A 19,697-nucleotide genomic window follows, 5' to 3' on the forward strand; every position below is an offset into this window, starting at 1 on the left:
TTAGGTCTTATAAGCCAACTTTCCAGCGCAGCTGGCCTGGATAGCCCTGCGGTTGTGGTGGCGTGAAAAGCTCTGGAAGCGGACACCGGAATATGGAAACATGGGGCTGGGTTCTACCAGAGTGGGTTCCCTTTCTGGCTCTTGAAAGCTAATGAAGCCCAGGGAAAGCACAGGTCCACGGTGGCCCTCCACTGACAGACGAGCTCGCCCTGATCTCGGCCTCACAGTTGCAAGGCCACAGTGCAATGGCTTTCTTAAGGACGCTTCAAGAGAGCAGACCGGCACTTGTGGTGACAGCTGGGGCACATCTGCTCCGAGGCTGGCACGCTGGAGCCTGCAGGGCTCTCCTAGCTTACCGGTGTGCTCAGATGCAGGTTTTATGCCACTTAAGGTCAACTGCCGAACTACCGTCTTCATCCAGCGTTTAGGTGGAGGTTTGGGTTTTTCAACTGAAGTTTCAATTTCTTTGCCTGGGCGGTGGGGCCTGGGAGCAACAGGTCCAGAGTGGGCGGAACGCGACTCTACCGGATAGGAGGGTTTATGAGGAGGAGGTCGGGGCCTTTTGATGCGAGAGCCTTCAATAAGGAGGTTGATCCCCACGTACTGTGGCACTTCAACTGCTGCCTACAGAGAGAAAGAGAGAGAGAATGGGCATAAGCATTGAGGGAAAGCACACAACCTCTCCAGTTCAACAGTACAGTGCTATAGTCAGTAGGCATTTAAAAATGAATTGATCTGCAAGTGGTAATTCAACTTGTTAGATGTTGAAATTGATTACAATAATATTCAGTAAAGTATGTACTCATTTTTTGGCCAAAATAAAATTCCTGGGCTATTTCGAAAGGAAAAATGAGTAAATGTGAAATGTAGCAAGTGGTATCCCCCTATATGTGAAACTACTTAGTTTCTCCAGTCACGTGTCTATTGAGTTTATTTCTTAAAATAATTCTGAATTGTACCAAAATAATCAAATATAATCAAACTGTGGTAAAATCTGAGATTTCATGATGTACTAAATCAAACAGAATTGTTGTGTGGTCACACATCCACACCTGTGGTAGCCACACACCTGCTTGTATATAAGTTGAAAGCCTCCAGTGTGAGCCCCACGGTCAAGCCTGCGGTCCAGCACCACGCGCAGGGTATCCTCCTGCACAGCTGCACATAGCCTGGTTGTTACTGCTGTGGACGGAGCCATGGTGGGACTTGCATTGATCTCAATCAGCCAGGGACGCAGGTCCTGCCCCAGCATAAAGTCAGCCCCATACAGCTCAAAACTCCCCCGCCTAGACTCCACCAGATCCTGTGCAGTCTGCAAAGCATGAATTATAGCCTTCTTCATCTCTGGAACTACTAGACATGCCCACTGGTCCTCTTTTCCCTGGCTGGACAGGAAAGACCGAAACTGCTCACAGGACCACATGTTGTCCTCAGGAACCTTTGGGTGGCGCTGCTGAGAAGGACGGAAGTGCTTCTGAATGGAGTTGTTGCACAAATGCACTGAACTGGATGGCAGAGAGAGAGAGAGTAAATTGGTGTGTTGCTACTGTTGTGATTGGCTGTCCTGTACTGCTCTTTATTTGAAAAGCAGTTGAGGCTGAAACACTCTTTATAAATTAAACAAGAATGGGTGGGTTAAACTATTGTAGACTGAATAGATGTAGTTTCATTTCCATACATGGACCATATGGACTAGGGGAGTGAGTGGTGCATTTAAAATCTTTGTTTTAAAATAATGTTTACATAGTACATCTTGGGCCCTTCAATGCCCAAAAACAAATAGAAATTTATACAAATAGAAATAGAAATCCCAAGCTAACACTAAAGCATCTGATGAGGAACACACATGATTTTGTGCTCTTACCTGTCCAGTCTGTCCACAGAATAAGGTTGGGAGGAGAATCGCAAGTAGCATTTCTTATAGAACCACACAGTGAGAGGGTTCCAGTCTGTTACAAGAAACCACTGCCGCAGGTCAAATTTGGTTCCATGGATTAAAAAGGGCCGTTCTATATACTTCTGCACCACCCATTTACTGTCCTTGATCAGCGTGGGATCACTGTCCACTAGCTTCAGGATCTCATCCAGCCGCTTAATGCACATGATACCTGAAAGTGGACATTTACAGCACATAAGTATTTTTACAAAACCATCGAAAGATTCTTTTTCTTGGGTTTTTTCATGGACCTTTCAGTGTCACAGCATGCAAAAATTTCAGCATAAATTCAAAAAAGGTCAGTTTATGTGACATAATGCATTAATAGTTAATTTTACTAATAATACTTTTATTACTAATATTTTTGTAAATTATTAGCATACCGCTAATAAAAATTTTACTATGCATTGCATCAGAGTTTTACTGAGGCTTACCTCTACCACGAGACTTGGCACCAGGTTTGATGATCCAAATGTTGTGGATGCCATCAATGTCCAGCTGTGGACTGACCTCTCGTATTTTATGCAGTGTAGTCTGGCAGTTGTCCACATAACGAACACTGTTTTCTATCTCAGCTCCATCACTGAGACACATTGGCAAAGACAGGGACAAATATAGCATATCAGACACGTTAAACAACACAACTAGAATACTGTAATTAGGAAAGAGAAAATGTGGAGCTTACTGGACAACCAGATAATAGTTGTGTATAAACTCTGACCACTGTTGATCAGTTAGTGTGGGCGTTGAGTCCAAGGCGATGTCTATGTCACTGTGTTCAAAACTGTCCAGATAGTCCCAGCACACCTGTAACGCACTGTCAATCATTCTAGAAGGTACCACTGACAAGGCTTGGCGTTTACATCCTTTCTTCTGATCTGCAAGGAGGAATAAGTCATGTGTCTGTTTCTGATTGGTGGTTTCAAATAAAAACACACACAAGCTACATGTAATTGTAATTTGTGAATGAGCTAGTGTTCCAGAATTTAAAAATGAAATGTGATATTAATAGTATATGTTTGGAAATTTGCATAACTGAGGCACAATGTGCACTTTTCTAGAGGCCAGAAAACTAGTGAAGCTGTTGTGATAACATCATGATCCTTACTTGAAAGCAATTGGTCAGACAATGCTGTTGCCCCACCCTCTTCTGTTCCTCTGCAATTTCTCTCAACTATACACTGAAGAAGGCTTGTACAAGCCGTTCTTCTGAAGTCCTCTGCAAAAAACAGAAAAAAGAGACAGCACAATATTTTACACAAAACATATTATCACTTCTAAGTTCTGTTTTGTGCCTGATAAACAAAGCTCCAAACAGAGGATGGTGTTGCAGAAAGTAAAGACTGAAGTGAGCAGGAAAGTAGAAACCTCACCAATGAAGGCATGCTTCTCATCCTCAGCTCCAAGTCTGTAGCATCGTGGGAAGAACGTGTCTGGATCAGCTGCATCAAACCAACGCAGATTCCTCAAGTTCACACACAATCCCACCTAAGGGAATTGGAGGTGGACATCAGTTTCCATCTGCACTCAGTTGAAAATCAACTGTATAGTGTTGCAGTAGAATGATCAGGTTTTCTGGACCCATATTTCTGTAAAGCTGCCTTGTGACAATAAATGTTGTATAAAAGTGCTATACAAATTAGTTCAATTGAAGTGAAGTAGTAGGGGTTGGACTGATAGACAATACCTTGGAAAGAAACTAAATCAATGAATATTACAAGACAGCAAACCATAACTAGTCAGACCTTGGTAGTGAAAGTTCCAGACTTTGCAAAGTGATTGGTCATTTGCTCCTTTCGAAGACTACGGGTGTCTATGGAATCTCTCCGTGTTGTCCAGTACAAATATGTCATCTCATTTCTGACCATTCGAGACTGATGAAAGACCAGCATAAAAAAACAAGCATTCAGACACTTTTGTTTTTTAACATACCCCCAGTGCATATTTCCACTTCAAAATTAACATGTCTTTTGACTTTGTACTTATAGATATGAACAAAACTGATGGCTCTAACACCTATTTTGGCTGTATGTCTGGGGTTGTTTTTGGTGCAACGTTCATCTTCTCCCCATATTCCAGTTTCTATTTAATATATTTTTATTTAATTTTTTTTTTAGTAAATATATCTTATGCTTATGAATTTTTGTTCATATTTATATGTACAAGTCAAAAGACGTGTATTTAATTTGGAAGTGGATATATGCATTGTAATCATATTAAATAAGTATATTAAATAATTCATTTATTAAATAAATCACATTAAATAAAGTGCCTCAATACTCCCCCCCCCACTGTAATGTGATGACACTAAAGTCAAATAAGTCAAAGTTGTTTTCAAAGACATATTTTATGACTTTAGATTCAGCACACAAAAGAAATTGACCTGCATCTTCCATACAGTGTGCATACACACCCATTCACATGAGTATCTACTTCCTCACCATAAGGTCATAGATATCATCAGGGTCTTCTTTCTCTAGTTCCTCTGTCAGGAAACATAATAATGCATGATTAAAAAGTTAATATTAAAATGAAAAAGCCTATTATTGACGCATAACAAAATGTTTTTAGACAGTATAGCTTTTCTAATAATCCTGCTATAAGCACAGTGATGTGCATCTTTGCTCTATGTGACCTTATTTCATAAACACATTTACCATCATCATCGTCATCATCACCACTTTCATCCCCATCATTACATTCATCATCTTCCTCACTACGACGACGAAGCAGATGTTGGTTAGGCCTTGGTAGACGCCGTTCGACCCACCCTCTGGCTCTCAAAGCTGCCCGCACTACAGGGTAAGGACCCTTGATGGAGAATATCTTACGCATCTGAGAGACGGAAACAAGGGAGTGAGGGAGATTTGCATGCAAAGCAAACACTGCAAAATATCCTGACTGTGGAATAATGTTAAGTGACTTTACTTGATCTCTTCACCTTAACAGCCTTTTCCACCTGGACTTTTGCCATGCGTAGCCGGTCTGGATTGATGGCAGGGAGGTTTAGGACACTGCGCCGCATCCTGCCCTCTGGAGCTGCCAACAACAGAATGGAGTTCTTATTTAGGTCCATACTGTTAATAACAGATCTCTTATGACCACAAATGATTAGCTGTAACATTTGACAGGGCTTCTGGCTGTTGATGACTCTCACTTTTTTCACATTTCAGTTCATCAGACATCGGACACTTTCATATATTATGTGCATGATTTGCTCAAATATATATGCACTGAAATTGTATTTTTTTCATCTGCCTTTATTGTGTGTGCTGCAGTCTATGCTGTATGGAAGAAGGTTTTGGCTGCACTTTATACCACTACGTGCCTCTAGGAAGAGGAACATTGCAACATGAATGACTGTTGCAATATACTTATAATGTATTAAACATCATAAACTCTGTTCACATTCCCACAAAAAATCCAATACTTGCTTTATGGGCATTCATGGCAAACTTATGTTGGGTATTCTCAAGTGAAAATAATACGTGCTGTATACTATTACAAGCTGAGCAAAGCTGCAGACAATGGGAATTAGATGGAAAACATGAACTTTCCAGTCTCTAGTTAAGCTAGTAACTCAAGTCCAAACCCTGACAGCCTCGGCTCAGGATCAAGAGAACAGTCTCATGCAGCTTTAATGTCTTAATCCTGTAGACCTCACACCTTTAGGCCACTGTTATGCTCAAGTGTGACTCTCATCACTTATTCAACACTAGTCCCTTGTACACATATCAATCATACTCCCTTGTAGTGTCTACTTATGTCAGCAACAAAAGGCCCTGAACATAGGTGGTAGAATGACGTTCTGGATATGGTCTCGCTCACTCACCAACGTCAGAGCAGGACACAGGACATTTCTCTGTTCCCATGTCCCCTGCATCCTTCAGGCCAGGATGTCCAGCCCTGTTCAACTTTGGGACTTCCATGCAGACCCTGAATGGACCACAGAGTTCCAGACGCCAGTCACCTCTGTCATATCCTGCTTGACCCACTCTCTTTCTACAGTGCTCCTCCTGGCTTCATTAGCTTATTGCTAATAGAAGCTGACGGTCCAGTTTCACCTCCAAGCACCTGTAAGACGGATAAGGAGGGATAATAATCATGTAAATCTGCAACAATGGCATACCTAGGTGCAAAGACAATCTGGCAAACAGGTTAAAAGCAGAATAAAAGGGAGACAGCAAGTCTCTTCTTCAAAAGATATGTTTTGTGGGTCTTTTGGTGTTGAAAGTGCAATAAATGCTGAAGAAGTTTTTGTCACCTCTCAGGTGCCTGAGAAAATCTAGTGCATTCAGGGCAACAATAATCTTCATGGCCCAGACTTCATGCATATTATTCACAGTTACCAAGCTACCTGTATCAAAAAGGTAGAAGCAATCCATACTTATTTTAAAGCATCTGCCTCGGGAGAAAAAGGTCTGAACATACGAGGAAAAGCAACATGGAACATGGAATGAAGTGTAGGTTTTACCGCTGTATTCGACAACCGCTGTGATCTAATCACTACACTGTCTGTGGCGCCATAATGCCCCCCACAGCGGCGCGTGCCAAAACATGCCAAAGCCAAAGCCGTTGAAGGTCGATGGCGCTGCTCTTTCTGCTTTTTACCTGCTCGCCCACATGTTTCTCTCTCCGGTAAGAGACCCCCAGCCTCTGCTGCAGCGACACTGATGGCGAAAAGTCACAACTCTATTGTATAGACAATGAAAACGGACCTGGTGCTACATGAGGTCGTCTGCGCGACCAAGACGCTATCATGATCATATCTTTCGCTCAGCTGCTCGCGCCGCACCTGCGCAGTCCTAGTGCACTCTCGAGGACACTTTTCCATCGCCTGGTTACGGTCTCCATAACAACAGTGCGTAAGACTGTAATATGTGACAGACCGCAGAGCGTACATTGTTGTCAGATGCTCCTGCTTAGCACCATAACATCATATATTTTTATGTATTTCTTAGATTCACGTCCCTTACTAGTCTGAATGATAGTTTTGAGTGAACGTCCAGTGAGTATTTGACGCATTCCCTATCCAAAAAGTCTGCTTAATACAGGTTATAATCAATATCTGAGATTTTCCCGTTATGTATGAAAGCCCGTTTACGCCACTGGAGAAAAATAGCCATTTACTAAGTCATAATAATGAGAAACGTTTCCATAATTATGACCTAATATCTCGTAATTATGACTTAATATCTCATAATTCTATAATTCTATTATGACTTAATATCTCATAATTCTGACTTACTATTTCATGACTCACACTCTCATAATTATGACTTATGTTCTCGTAATTATGACTTAGAATCTCACAATTATGATTTACTTTCTCATTATTTATGACTTAGTAGCTCATAATTATGACATAAGTTCTCATAATTATGACTTACTTTCTAATAATTATGACTTGGTATCTCATAATAATGACTTACTACGTCATAATTATGACTTACTATGTAATAATTATGACTCGACATCTCATAATTATGACTTACTTTCTCATAATTATGAGATAGAATCTCATTATTCTGAGATAGCAAGTCATAGTAATTAGATGCTATGTCATAATAATGAGATACTAAGACATAATAATGGAAAACTTTCTCATTATTATGACTTACTAAATGGCTATATATTTTCTCCAGTGGCAGAAACAGGCTTCAGTAGTTATATGGTAACTTTTGGAAATCAGAAAACTTTTTAACCAGATAAAAAACTTTATTTTCCCTCACTCACAGATGCGGTATATTTACCGCCACCAGATGGCGTTCGGCACCAATTTTTACCAAGTGACTAAACTGCTGGAGAAAACGCGGTGTTTCTTGTTGTCATCAAATACAGTTATTTTGAAATATATTTTGATACTATAGGCTCTAATTATAGAGGAACCGTCCTCATAACAGTGTAAATGGATTGTAAACACATTGATTTTGAGAAAAGAAAGGAGGCCTACTGACTGGCTAATTTGTCACTGTTCCTTTCCAAGAGAATTCCCCTCTCACGGATGAGTGAGCCATAGCCTAATATACAAATCTAAGCCAAGTCTCATCATTCCATATTAGGACTTATGTTAACTCAGACATCTAGGGCCATTCCTAGGGGACATTGTATTAGCCTAATGCATTGCATATATGGAGAATGTTGTTTTCTTCCAGACAAAATAGACGGGATTGTATACTCCACTCTATTCTAGTTTGTAGATGCAGTGAAGGTTCACACACAGGTCGCTGCAAGTGGAGCTGTAAGAGGGAAGTGACAGGGCTATAAACGTTGAAATGTGAGAGAACTAAAGGACTGGGACGTCAGAATGTTGAATGATAAGATGAGAAAATATCAGGAAAAAAGTAGTGATTGAGGAGGATGTGGTGAAGCACACAACTGACAATCTTCAATCCCGACTCTCTCTCTCTCTCTCTCTCTCTCTCTCTCTCTCTCTCTCTCTCTCTCTCTCTCTCTCTCTCTCCCTCTCTCTTGCTCTCTCTGCTTTGTGTTTTCATCTCTCCAAGGGGTCCATGTTTAAAAACTGCATTTTCTTTATCTGTGTTTTTCTTTATCTGTTGAGGAACAAGGCCTATGTTCACATCAAAACCACAAGTAATTATAACTACATACTGTAATTTGTTCAAAACCAACAGAATGAAAGAATAGGTGTTTAAGAGCCCCAGGCCCAGTCATTAGTGCTGCTTGTGTATTGTTTGTTTTCTTTAAATGAATACAGAAGTGCAGCTGAGTTTTTTATTGATTCAAAGCTGTCTTTTAGAGAGATAATGTCACAATGAGGGGTTTGTTGATTCTATCACTTATGACTCTGTCCTGTCAGCGCCCTTTGGCTCACTTTATTGCACAGGTGTTTCAACAGAGACGCTCATCCTCTGTTGCTAGCTTATATTTTTTTCTTTTGGATGTGTGTAGAGGGGCCTTCTTTGTGGTCATAGTCTCTAAAGCTTTATGGGAGGTTTATGGGAAAAAACTTGAAGAGCTGGAGAGGGCCGCACTTCATGCTAAGTAGAAATCCTCTATGGTTCAATGGCCCGCTGGCGGGCAGTTAGGAGTGAGTGGCGGCAAAGTTGCTAATGAGCGTTAAATGTATGGCTATGTGGGTGGTAGTGTAAAGTATGGTGGGCGTATTTACAGTGGCCTATGTGTATGTGTAAGTATGATTCTGTATTATTTTGTATGTGCAATACGTAGCTGCCCCCCCCCACACACACACATATATATGTATGTGTAATATGTACGTGTATATATGTATGTATGTATTTATGTATGTATGTACATGTATTTTGTGAATAGGCGACAGATGCGTATGGATGTGACGATAAGGATGTGTGTTGGACCTTTGTCTGGGAGCTTGAAAGAAACATCTCTGTTTCTCCAGCTTTCCTCCTACTCCACCTCCGTCACTGCATTCCAGGGAGGGAGAAAGAGAGAGAGAGAGAGAAGGAGAGAGTGAGAGAGAGAGAGAGAGAGAGAGAGAGAGAGAGAGAGAGAGAGAGAGAAAGAGAGAGAGCCCTCTGTGCAAGAAAGGCCACACCCTCCTGTGTCTTAATCACTGAGCTCTATTGTCTACAAGAGAATGTTTCGACAATTGTGATGTCATAGTTTGTCATTACCAGAGCTGGACTGTGCTGGGCAATAAACTGACACGTTGTGTGTGCATGTAAACAGACAGACAAACACACGCACACAACATTGTCCGTTTATACCCCAAACGATGGTGTCCATGGTAGTGAGACAAATGTAAAATATTTAGTGTGTACTGACAGTAGAGATGGCATATCTGTATTGATGGGTATTGGTAATGTGCTGATAGCAAAATAAAAGGTTGGATCAGTTATTAGACAGTCAAAAAGAAGTCCTGTTCCAGTCCTGTAACAAATCTAACCTAAAATATCACACACTGACCTTGTGTGATATGTTGTTATTAGCTGTGTATTTCTTCCTGTGGGGTAATAGGGTGTTTGAGTAACTTGAGCATGACTGATTTTGTGTTTCAATCAAAAATAGCTCATTTTAAAACTTAGTAGTTTTTAAAGAGAGCTAGGGCTGTCAAACAGTAAAAAAAATCACAATCACATTATTTTGTGTTGTTAATTGGAATTGTAATGTGTGTGCGATTGTATATATCTGTGTGTCTGCCCTGCGATGGACTGGTGACCTGTCCAGGGTGTTTTCTGCCTTCCACCCAATGACCGCTGGGATAGGCTCCAGCTCCCCCGTGACACACAAGAATAAGTGGCTTAGATAATGTGTGTGTGTGTGTGTGTGTAATAAGAATTGTTCACATTTGTCATATTCACTCAGATTTTACTCTACAGAAAGATTTTTCCCTAGTTTGTTTTGTTATGTAGTAAATGTAGTAAATATAATAAATTAGTAATTCAGTATCGTTATTTTCATCATGTGAACTCTTTTATCACCATCGCTGGGCTTTAGGCTGGAACTACAGATGATTAACTTTGATATCACTAAAGAAAATCTATCATGTTGATATCGGTATCTGATGAGTTTTAAAATCTGTAACAGAAAAAGAAAAAATGGAATTGTTCAATGTCTAATTGACAGTTAATAACAGTTAATAACATATCTTTAGCACCTTGTTTACTTGCTTCCTGTCCATTTTTGCCATTGTTCTCTCAGGCTGAGTGGAATCCAGGTGACACTTTCATCTCTTCTCTCTCAAACAGATCCCTCTTTTTCCTCTTCACTTTGTTTTGACTCACATGAATAATGAGTAATCCTCCCAGAAGTAGGCCACTGCAGGCCACACCCCTTAACCTGCTCATCATGGCCTGACATTTGAATGCAATTTGCATATCATTTGACTGGCAGTTGAAGGTTTTTTGTGCTTCCCAGTTAATTTGACAGAGCATGCAAATGCCACTTTCTCTTTTTCAGCAGGACAGGACGTTTTTTAGCCTCCTATTCTTACTCCAGGTGGGAAGCGTGGAGTTGCAATCACTTTTTCAACAATGTAGTTTGTGTATGCATATGAGTATGAATGTGTGCTTGTGTGTCTAATTTTCATACAGTGACAAGTAGTGTGTACAGTGTCTTGTAGAATTATTGGCACCTTGAGTAAGGATGAGCAAAAAAGACTGAAAAAATGTTGCTTAAGACACATTGTTAATAGGAGAGAGAACTGCAGGCAGGCCAGTCTAGCACCCGCACTTTGTGATTACACAGCCATGCTGTTGTAACACGTGCAGAATGTGGTTTGGTGTTGTTATGTTGAAATAAGCATATACGTCCCTGAAAAAGACAGCCTCTAAAAGCCAGTACATATTGCAGTATATAAATGTGTTCAGCTTTAACGGTGCCCACCCCACACCCATTTTACCTACCATCTCAACTTCTTTGGAACTGGGTTTGTAATAGGTGCTTTTAAATAGATGCATCCTTTTTCAAGCATTTGTGTATCATGGTTATCATGGACGATTGTTGCTTTATTGTTTAAATACCCAACCCTTGTCAGGTTTCCATAGCAACTGAAACAAACTCTAAATCCTGCTTAGACAGTTGAGATAGCGGAAGCTCTCAATTTACAAGCTCTCAATTACAAGCTTCGTCTGAAAGTAAATTTTTTTCTTTAACTTTGTCTAAGCGCATTGGCACAATCCCTTCTTTTTGCCCTCCTTTTTTTGTGGATGTATTACTGCATCACTCACTTACAAGTAAGCTTATCATCTTCAAATACAAACCCAGTTCCAAAGAAGTTGGGACATCAGTGCGGAACACATTTAAGAGCAATATACCTGGCTTTTAGAGGCTGTCTTTTCAGGGACGTCTATGCTTATTTCAACATGATGAACAGCAAAACAAATTTTGCACGTTACAACAGCAGGACTGCGTATTCAGAGAATGCTGGTGCTAGATTGGCCTGCCCATGGTCCAGAACTGTCTCCCATTGAAAATGTTTCTTATTAAGCTCAAAATGCAAGAACAAAGGCCCTGTGCAGTGGAGCAGTTGAAGACTTGTTTAACAGAAGAAAAAAAATGCTTTCAAAACTGTATCAGTTTTTGTATTCAGTCCTGTAACATAGTGGTAAACATGCTCTTGTGCCAACCTTTTTGGAATGTTTTGCAGGCATCAAATTTGGAATGAGTATACATTTACAAAAACCAATGAGGTTTATAAGGTAAAACATCAAATATTGTGTTTTTGTACCATTTTCAATTTATTACAGGTCAAACAGAATTGACTAATCACTGCTTTCTGTTTTCGTAGCATTTCAAATACTGTCCCAACTTTTTTGGAATTGGGGTTGTACCTCCTCCACATCACATTCCAGTCCATCATATCAGGACAGAGTTGGCAGTGGTTGACCAGCTACCGTTTCCAACACACAACTGCAGTTTGTTAGTGTCACCAGGGTAATGAGGCCGAGATAAAGAAAACTGTTAAAGCTCGGATTGTGTCACCTCGTTAAACCGTTAGTTTACTTTGCAGTATATTTGGTTTATATGGTTTGTGTCAAGGCAGTGGAGAAACAGATAGATAAGAAGAAAGATACTGTGAGCTGGGAAGCCAATAATGTATGTTCAGAGAGACTCAAACTGTTGCTCTTCACTTTTTATTTGCACACACAGACCTTCAGAGGGTCTCATCAGGTAATTTATTGATATGTAACCATTTCCTGAGCATGTAAAAGCATGACTGATTTGACAAGCTGTGGTCATCAGTGTAAACAGTCTAGGAGACCATATCTCTTCTGAAGTCCCTACACAAGCCTCAGTTTCCTCCACGCCTGCTTGTGTAGAGATAACGCTGATCAGGCTAGTGATGCTCTCATGCTGTGAGGGTCTGTAGACCAGAGGAACCCAAAGACAGTCTCTACTAGCCTGCTTATTATCATCTGTATCATTATCATCAGCTATGCGTTCTCGCCCCTGCCACCCACAGAGAGAGAGAGAGAGAAAAGAGGAGACAGAAAAAGGAAAGGCAGAACGGATGAGAAAAGAAAGACAGAATGGAGAAGAAAGAGAAAAACAGAGGAAGAGAGAGTGAGAGGAGGAAACAGGAAGAGAGAGTGTGAAAGAGAAATAAAGTGAGATAAACAAAAAGGAGGAGAGATAAAGAAACAAAGAGAGTGAGTAGGAGAAAGTGAATGACAGAAAGGAGGAGATATAAGAAAAGAGAAAGAAAGATCAAGACAGGAAGAAAAAACAGCATGAAAAAGAGAAAGACAGAAAAGAGGAGAGAGAAAAGAGGCAGGGGGGGAGAGATATAGAAATTAGAAAGAGAGAGAGAGATAGAGAAGAGGAGGGGAAAGAAGAAGGACAGAGATAGAGGAAAAAGAAAGATGGGAGCAGAGAATGAGAGGGAGAGAAAAAAGGAAAAAGTGAAAAAGAAAAGATGGAAAAGAAGAAATAGAGAAAGACAGAAAGGAAATGAGAGACAAAGGGAAAGGAGAAATACGGAAAGGAGGAGAAAGAGGAAGGAGGAAGAAAGAAAAAAGAAAGTAAGGGAAGAAGAAAAGAGAAAGACAGGAGCAGAGAAAAAGAAGAGGATAAAAAGGAGAGTGAAAAAGAATAACAGAAAAGAGGGGAGAAAAAGTAGAGAAAGTCAAAGGAAAAAGAGAAAGACAGGAGCACAGAAAGAAAGAGGGAGAGAAAAAGGAGAGAGTAAAGAAGAAAGGAAGAGAGAAGAGAAGTAGAGAAAGACAGAAACGAAAAAGAGAAAGACAGAAAGAAACAGATAGAGAGAGATTCAGAGAGAGAGAGAGAGAGAGAGAGAGAGAGAGAAAGAGAGAGAGAGGCCTGACAGAAGTGTTCTAAATTTAGTGCCGGTCAGGCTTTTTTCTCTCTGTCCTTATAAAGCACTGTGGTGGAATTGGTGTGTGTATATGTGTGTGTGGAGTATCCCCAGCTTCGCTGCTCCTTGTCAGAGGGGGAACACACACAGCCACTGTCCGTTTGAACATGCTTTCCTTTTTTTTCTTTTGTTTCAAAAAAGAAAAGAAATGGTGGAGGTTCTCTATGAATTCACTGAAGCATATAACATCAAGAGGAACAGCCTAAAATAGGGAAGGAGAGGAGTTAGTGGGAACGAAAAGAGTGTGGGAGAGAGAGAGAAAGAGAGAGAGAGAGAGAGAGAGAGAGAGACGGGAATGAGGGAAGGAGGGAGGGAGATAAAGAACGCTATGAAGTTCTGGCGGTGTAAAAAAGAGACGAGTTTGGCTGCTGTGAGTGGATTTACAGTAACACAGCAACATGGCTTCCTTCAGGGGGTTCTTTTGTTCTCTTTGTTTAGAAAACTTTGTCATGTTTAGGCTTTAAATTATAGCGCAGCTCAGTTGTGTTGTCCTTGCTCTTTGACAGAGATAAAACCAGCCATAATTGTGTATGTTTTTAGGAAACAACTGAAATGGCCCATTTCGCATGTGTGGTTGAGTGTATAATGTGGAAGAACAGACTGAGGACAGTCAGATATCTGGACTAAACATTCTAACCCAGTAAAGAAGTGAAGACAGAGAAAACGTAACAGATGAAGGGAAATATGCAGGCTGCTCTCTCACACACATCCCATGACCCCGTGACCCGAGCAGGTTTAAAACGTCCTAATTTAGTGAACACAGCTCTAAATATAAGTTTTATAGCAGTGTAGTTCTGTCTGCTCTTTGTCTAAACACGCTCACTCACAAGTGCTCAAAAGTTTGGAATCAATGTTTGCAAGAATATAAAACCAGTATGGTGGCATATAGATGTAGAAAATTATTCTAATATGCTAATCCTGTTCAACTTCACACATCTACGCATTTTTATATTTATTTATTTATTTTCTAAACCGCTTATCCTTCTGGGTTGCAGGGGGTGCTGGAGCCTATCCCAGCGATCAATGGGCTGAGGACGTTCGGCACATTCACACCTAGGGGCAATTTAACGTGTCCAATTGACCTGACTGCATGTCTTTGAACTGTGGGAGGAAACCAGAACACCTGGAGGATCCTTGTACCTCAAAGGAGATAACTTGACTAAAATTTTATAAATAGATAATTACGGCATATTATTTATTTATCCTCGAATAATTTCTTGTTGATGCCAAAATGTTGACTAAAACATCTAAAGCTATCTTTTTGTTGTGGCTTTTGTTGTCTACACACTTAAAAAGATGGTTCTTCAAGGGTTCTTCGGTAAAGGCAATGGCCCTTTTAGATTCATTAGTTGTAGATATGATCATTTGCATGATTAAATGGTTCTTTGCATGGTGAAATGGTTCTTCAGATTGTTGGAGAATGTGTTGTATATGATTCTTTATAGAACCATTTTCAAAAAGGTTCCATGTAAAACCATATACAACACATTCTCCATCAATCTGAAGAACCATTTCACCATGCCAAAAAACATTTAAGTATTCAAATGGTTCCATATAGAACTAATGGTTCTAAACAGAGCAATGCAAATGGTTTCTTTGAGTGTCATGGTTCTATATGGAACAATTTTCTTTACTAAAGAACCTTTGAAGAACCATCTTTTTTAAGAGTGTAGCTCACATTATTACCAGTAATAAATTAACACAGATCAACTAAATTAACAATAAATCGATCAATTCACAGTCCTGTGTTAGGAGAGAAAATCAGAGAAATTCCAAACCTTAAATTTATCCTCAGTATCCTAAAAGAAATCTTCTTGCATTTTAAAAGTTACAGAAGAAATTTGCTCATTTCTCTTGGGGAGTAGCCAAATGTCTTAACAACATCAACATTTTCAGGTCTTCCATTGTCCTCTGGGCTTTTGGTCCCCACAAAGAGCCCCCTGCTACACACACACACACACTCCTATACCTCCATCATTCTCCTCCTCAATGACCCTATAAATGTCAAAGCCTGTCCTGTACAACTGCTCTTTAGGACATTTCCAGATGATATGGAGCGACAGCAGGTCATTGACGCAGCTGTTTCTGAACGGCAGCAGTGACAACAGTGAAGCACTCTAGAGTGGTCCTCATCCTCTCTACACCTGTTGCTTTGCCTTGTGCTCGCACTTCATATGTCACACGTGGGGGTCTCCTGCACTCACACAAACTTAAATACTACTTAAAAACATTTAGCAACATGAACTTACACACAGACACCTACCTCAACACCTACAGTCTCTGAAATGGAAGAACATCAAAAAAGAGTCAATTAATGGAGTTTCATATGTATGCCATAGAAGCCTTCTCTTCCACTTTTCCTCCCTTTGTGATTGTGTATGCATGTGTGTGCATGTATGGGGGGTATTAAATCGCTCTGGTGGACAACTGCTCCTTTGTAAGCACAATGAGGTTTGACTGGTTGCACCAGGTGTGCGCAGTAGTGAGTGGTATATGCAGTTGGTGTCGCCCTTACAACAGCACATGTCGGACAGATGTGAAACAGACACCGCACCCCCCCCCCAACACACACACACACACACACAAGCTTATACATCTAAGTGTCTTTATCATAATACATGATACACATTATAATGTTTCATTTTTTATATTTCAGGTTTTGCAAACAAGGAACAGGAAAAATGTCACACCTACTCACCTGGGGCCTGACCAGTCACACCATGGATTCAAAGAAGTAAAGAATAAAGAAAATTTAATCTGACTTTAAAAACTTCAATCTGATTCATGCAATCATGTAAGTTTTCAAAGCTCTAATTAAAATTTGTTTTTTTGTTATATTTTTTTTTTGTTTGCACAATTTGTCTCTAAATGGCATCTTAAATAGGCCTGTTAAGTAAAAACTGCTTGCAGAGCGACCCAAAGTATTAACTAAATATAAATGTCACAATTTGACAATAAAATAACATTTCACTTTAAATCAACTTTCATACAACAGGTTCATTTATTGGAGGATGTACTTTTTTCCTCTGATTGAGCAATATTTCATTTGTTAAATTTCCTTTTCAAGTCATTTTTCAAAATTATTTTGGTAAAATTGAGGTTTTATGCAGTAGTTTTGTAGACCTTTTTTGGCCCAACATTTTTTCAAAGGAACTAATCCTATTTCCTTCAAATGTTTTTTTTCTAAAAAAAAACATGTCTGATTGACATACTAAAAAGTTACAGATGTGACATGGCTTCTTCATGGTTTTATAACATTTATTTATTTTTTAGACAATAGTATAACATGCTAACACAGAAGGTACTACTTGTTACTATGCAGTCTATTCAGTTACTATACACTGGTTGTTTCATTGACAGTACTTGTGATGTACTCTGAACATTGTATTGTAAGGTAATTTATCATGATTATGATGACATATTACAGTATTGCCCATGTATACCTACCCTCTATTGATAAATGAGATAGCTATAGACATAGCTGCTAGTGCCAGCTGCTGAGAATGTGGTTTGATAAGCTGAGTAGGAGTCCCTCATTTCCAGGAACTGAACACAGGGTGACTTTCAGTTTTCTTTTTGTACAAACCTGCCATGATAGAAAGTTTCATGTTTCAGAACACATGTAGTACTGTGCAAAAGTCAGAGACCACCCTTCATTTATTTGCCTGTATTAACTACCTGTCAAAATGGCCACTGAGGGGACTGTCCTGAGGAGATTAAATATTAGAGAATCCAGTTGCATAAGGAAGAGACATGTCAAAGGAAAATAAGTGAGAAAAGACCAACCAAGATCTGGTAGACCATCAAAACGGTCACCATCAGATAAACTTACTAAAAGTGTTCACCTTTGAGAGAGAGGAGAAAATTAAGCTCCCTGCTTGCTTCAGATCTGATCAAATCCACAGGTGTTTCCATCCATTTATGCATTCTGAGAAGACAACTCACAAACTTACTGAGAAGAGAAAACAGACAAAACTGTTCTTAGAATGATGGACTGACCACTCCAGAGTCCAGACCTCAACAACACTGAAAGTGTTTGGGATTACTTGGGTCACGAGAAGCAGAAAATGCAACCAAGTTCTAAGATTGAACTTTGGAACTGAAATGGAAAACTGAAAGCAAGTCTCCTGAAAAGAATGTAATAAAAGCTGTAATAAGTAATAGAAGCTGTAATTAAACCCCACTAAATACTGAACAGTTTTCTGACACTGAAAAATTAATAATGTATATCGAAAGGCCATTTTGACTGGAAATTAAATAAACAGAAAAGTAGTGTCTGACTTTTTCACAGTACTTTAAATCAGAGATATCTTAGATTTGCCAAAGAGTTAGACTGAATGAATCATAAATGCATCAATGAATCATAAATGCTACTGTTAGCACCCTGCTGGGTGTTTATTTGAATGTATTTCTGTATGCCACCTCTTCATGAAAAAGTGTAAAGCACTGTGAAACCACCTCTGAGCTCATCTCTGGGAGAGGCTCAGGGTGGGCTGCCCCGGTGACTGTGGAAGGGGCCCTGCCTGCACTCAAATGCATGCTGACCACAGATAAGCAATATTCGTCAGAGATTCAAGAAAAACCCCTTAACCTACATAAACATGTTCCCACTGACAAATGTTTGTGTGTGAGTGACAGAGAGAGCTCCAGCTTCTGATTAGCTAATTCTGCAGTAGAAGAGAACAAACATGAAATGCCAGTACAGCTTGTAGTCTTATATAATAGCATAGACTATCATATTATAGAGTACGATACACAGTACACTCTAAAAATAAAGGTTCTAAAATGGTTCCTGGTTTGGACGTACAGGTCTTGAGAAAGTCTTTAATTGGTATAGAGCTTTTTCATGATGCAGAGATTCTTTAAATGTTTAAAAAAGTCATTTTCAAAGATGGTTCTTTCCACTGAAGGGTTCTTTATGGAACCAAAAGGGGTTCTTTAATGGCCTTGCTCCAAAGAACCATCTTTGGCTTCTTTAAGAGTGTAGCAAAGGTGACCACAAACTGTATCTAATCTTTCAGAAAAGGTACTTGCAAAGGCACATACACAAAAAAGGAACCTTAATTACTAAGGAGTGCTTGATGTTATTGGGTTTAAATAAGAACCACTCATTACTCATATTTTCTTATCCTGTTCTAATAATCACACCATGTACACCCGAGAGATAGAGGAACTATAGATTTGTTAATGTGAAAAGAAAGAGTATACATAGTATGACACATCAGAGAATGACTATGTGTGCATGTGTGTAAAAGTTTCATTTTAACCATGGATAATGTGTCTGTGCCACCCCCTCACCACCTAATTCACTCTGAACTCCAGACCTGTGCTCTTTATCTGAGTCAGACAGCCAAGTCTGATAGCTGTAAGAGACAATGCAACGCAGTGGGACAGTGGCCTGGTGCCACCATCTTTGAGTGGTTCACTAAATATAGAAGCAACGCTATCTGATGTGACACCATGCTGAGAGTGTCCCCAGACATTAGCCAGATCTGACCAACTCCAATGCAAAGACTCCAAAGCAGCATCTGATCTACAGCTGCAGTGGTTTAAGGTTAATTACAGTAAAATACAGTTATTATGTAAATGAAGGTAGATTAGAGTACATCAGAATTAGGCCATAAAAAGTGATTGACCTTGTGCAAAGGCTGGTGTTTTAGCAGACAAACCGAGATCATTCCCCAGCAACATACAAATAAAGCCAGCGGTGAGACCAAAATGTGTGCATCGGGGTCGATATTAAGCCATGTGAAACTTCCAAAAATCCAAGTGAGGCTGAAATTTACACTGTGAAGCACCTCTTTGTTTAATGACCTTCAGATATCAGGGTGTGTGGCTTAACAGGAATCCACAAATGTTTGATAGGTTGAGAAATATTCCAACTTGATCTCAGATAGGAATGGTTAAGACAGTACCGTTGCGTATGTCAGTGACTCAGCATAAACC

General features: G+C 39.8%; 1 protein-coding gene across 1 annotated transcript; it reads right to left on the reverse strand.

The window, feature by feature from the left end:
• On the reverse strand, positions 1–10,634 carry LOC118807633 (tubulin monoglycylase TTLL3-like). The gene is made up of 13 exons (XM_036569669.1): positions 10,533–10,634; positions 5,769–6,010; positions 4,878–4,975; positions 4,594–4,771; positions 4,378–4,421; positions 3,682–3,810; positions 3,310–3,424; positions 3,045–3,155; positions 2,622–2,814; positions 2,371–2,519; positions 1,865–2,108; positions 1,070–1,505; positions 1–624 (listed from the first exon to the last, which is right to left on the reverse strand). Exons 2-13 carry the CDS (start codon positions 5,863–5,865, stop codon positions 1–3), a joined length of 2,418 nt encoding a protein of 805 aa, XP_036425562.1. The 5' UTR covers positions 5,866–6,010; positions 10,533–10,634.
• Between the last annotated feature and the right edge of the window lie 9,063 nt (positions 10,635–19,697).

This window comes from Colossoma macropomum, unplaced genomic scaffold (genome assembly GCF_904425465.1).
Source record: "Colossoma macropomum unplaced genomic scaffold, Colossoma_macropomum, whole genome shotgun sequence".
Lineage (NCBI taxonomy): Eukaryota > Metazoa > Chordata > Actinopteri > Characiformes > Serrasalmidae > Colossoma > Colossoma macropomum.

Excerpts from the sequence above, each read along its gene's own strand:
- LOC118807633 (XM_036569669.1), bottom strand. The coding sequence starts at position 5,865 with ATGGAAGTCCCAAAGTTGAACAGGGCTGGACATCCTGGCCTGAAGGAT. Across the intron at positions 1,506-1,864 it reads TCTGTGGACAGACTGGACAG|TTCAGTGCATTTGTGCAACA; the intron begins GTAAGAGCACAA and ends TCTGCCATCCAG. Across the intron at positions 625-1,069 it reads TTCAACTTATATACAAGCAG|GCAGCAGTTGAAGTGCCACA; the intron begins GTGTGTGGCTAC and ends TTCTCTCTGTAG.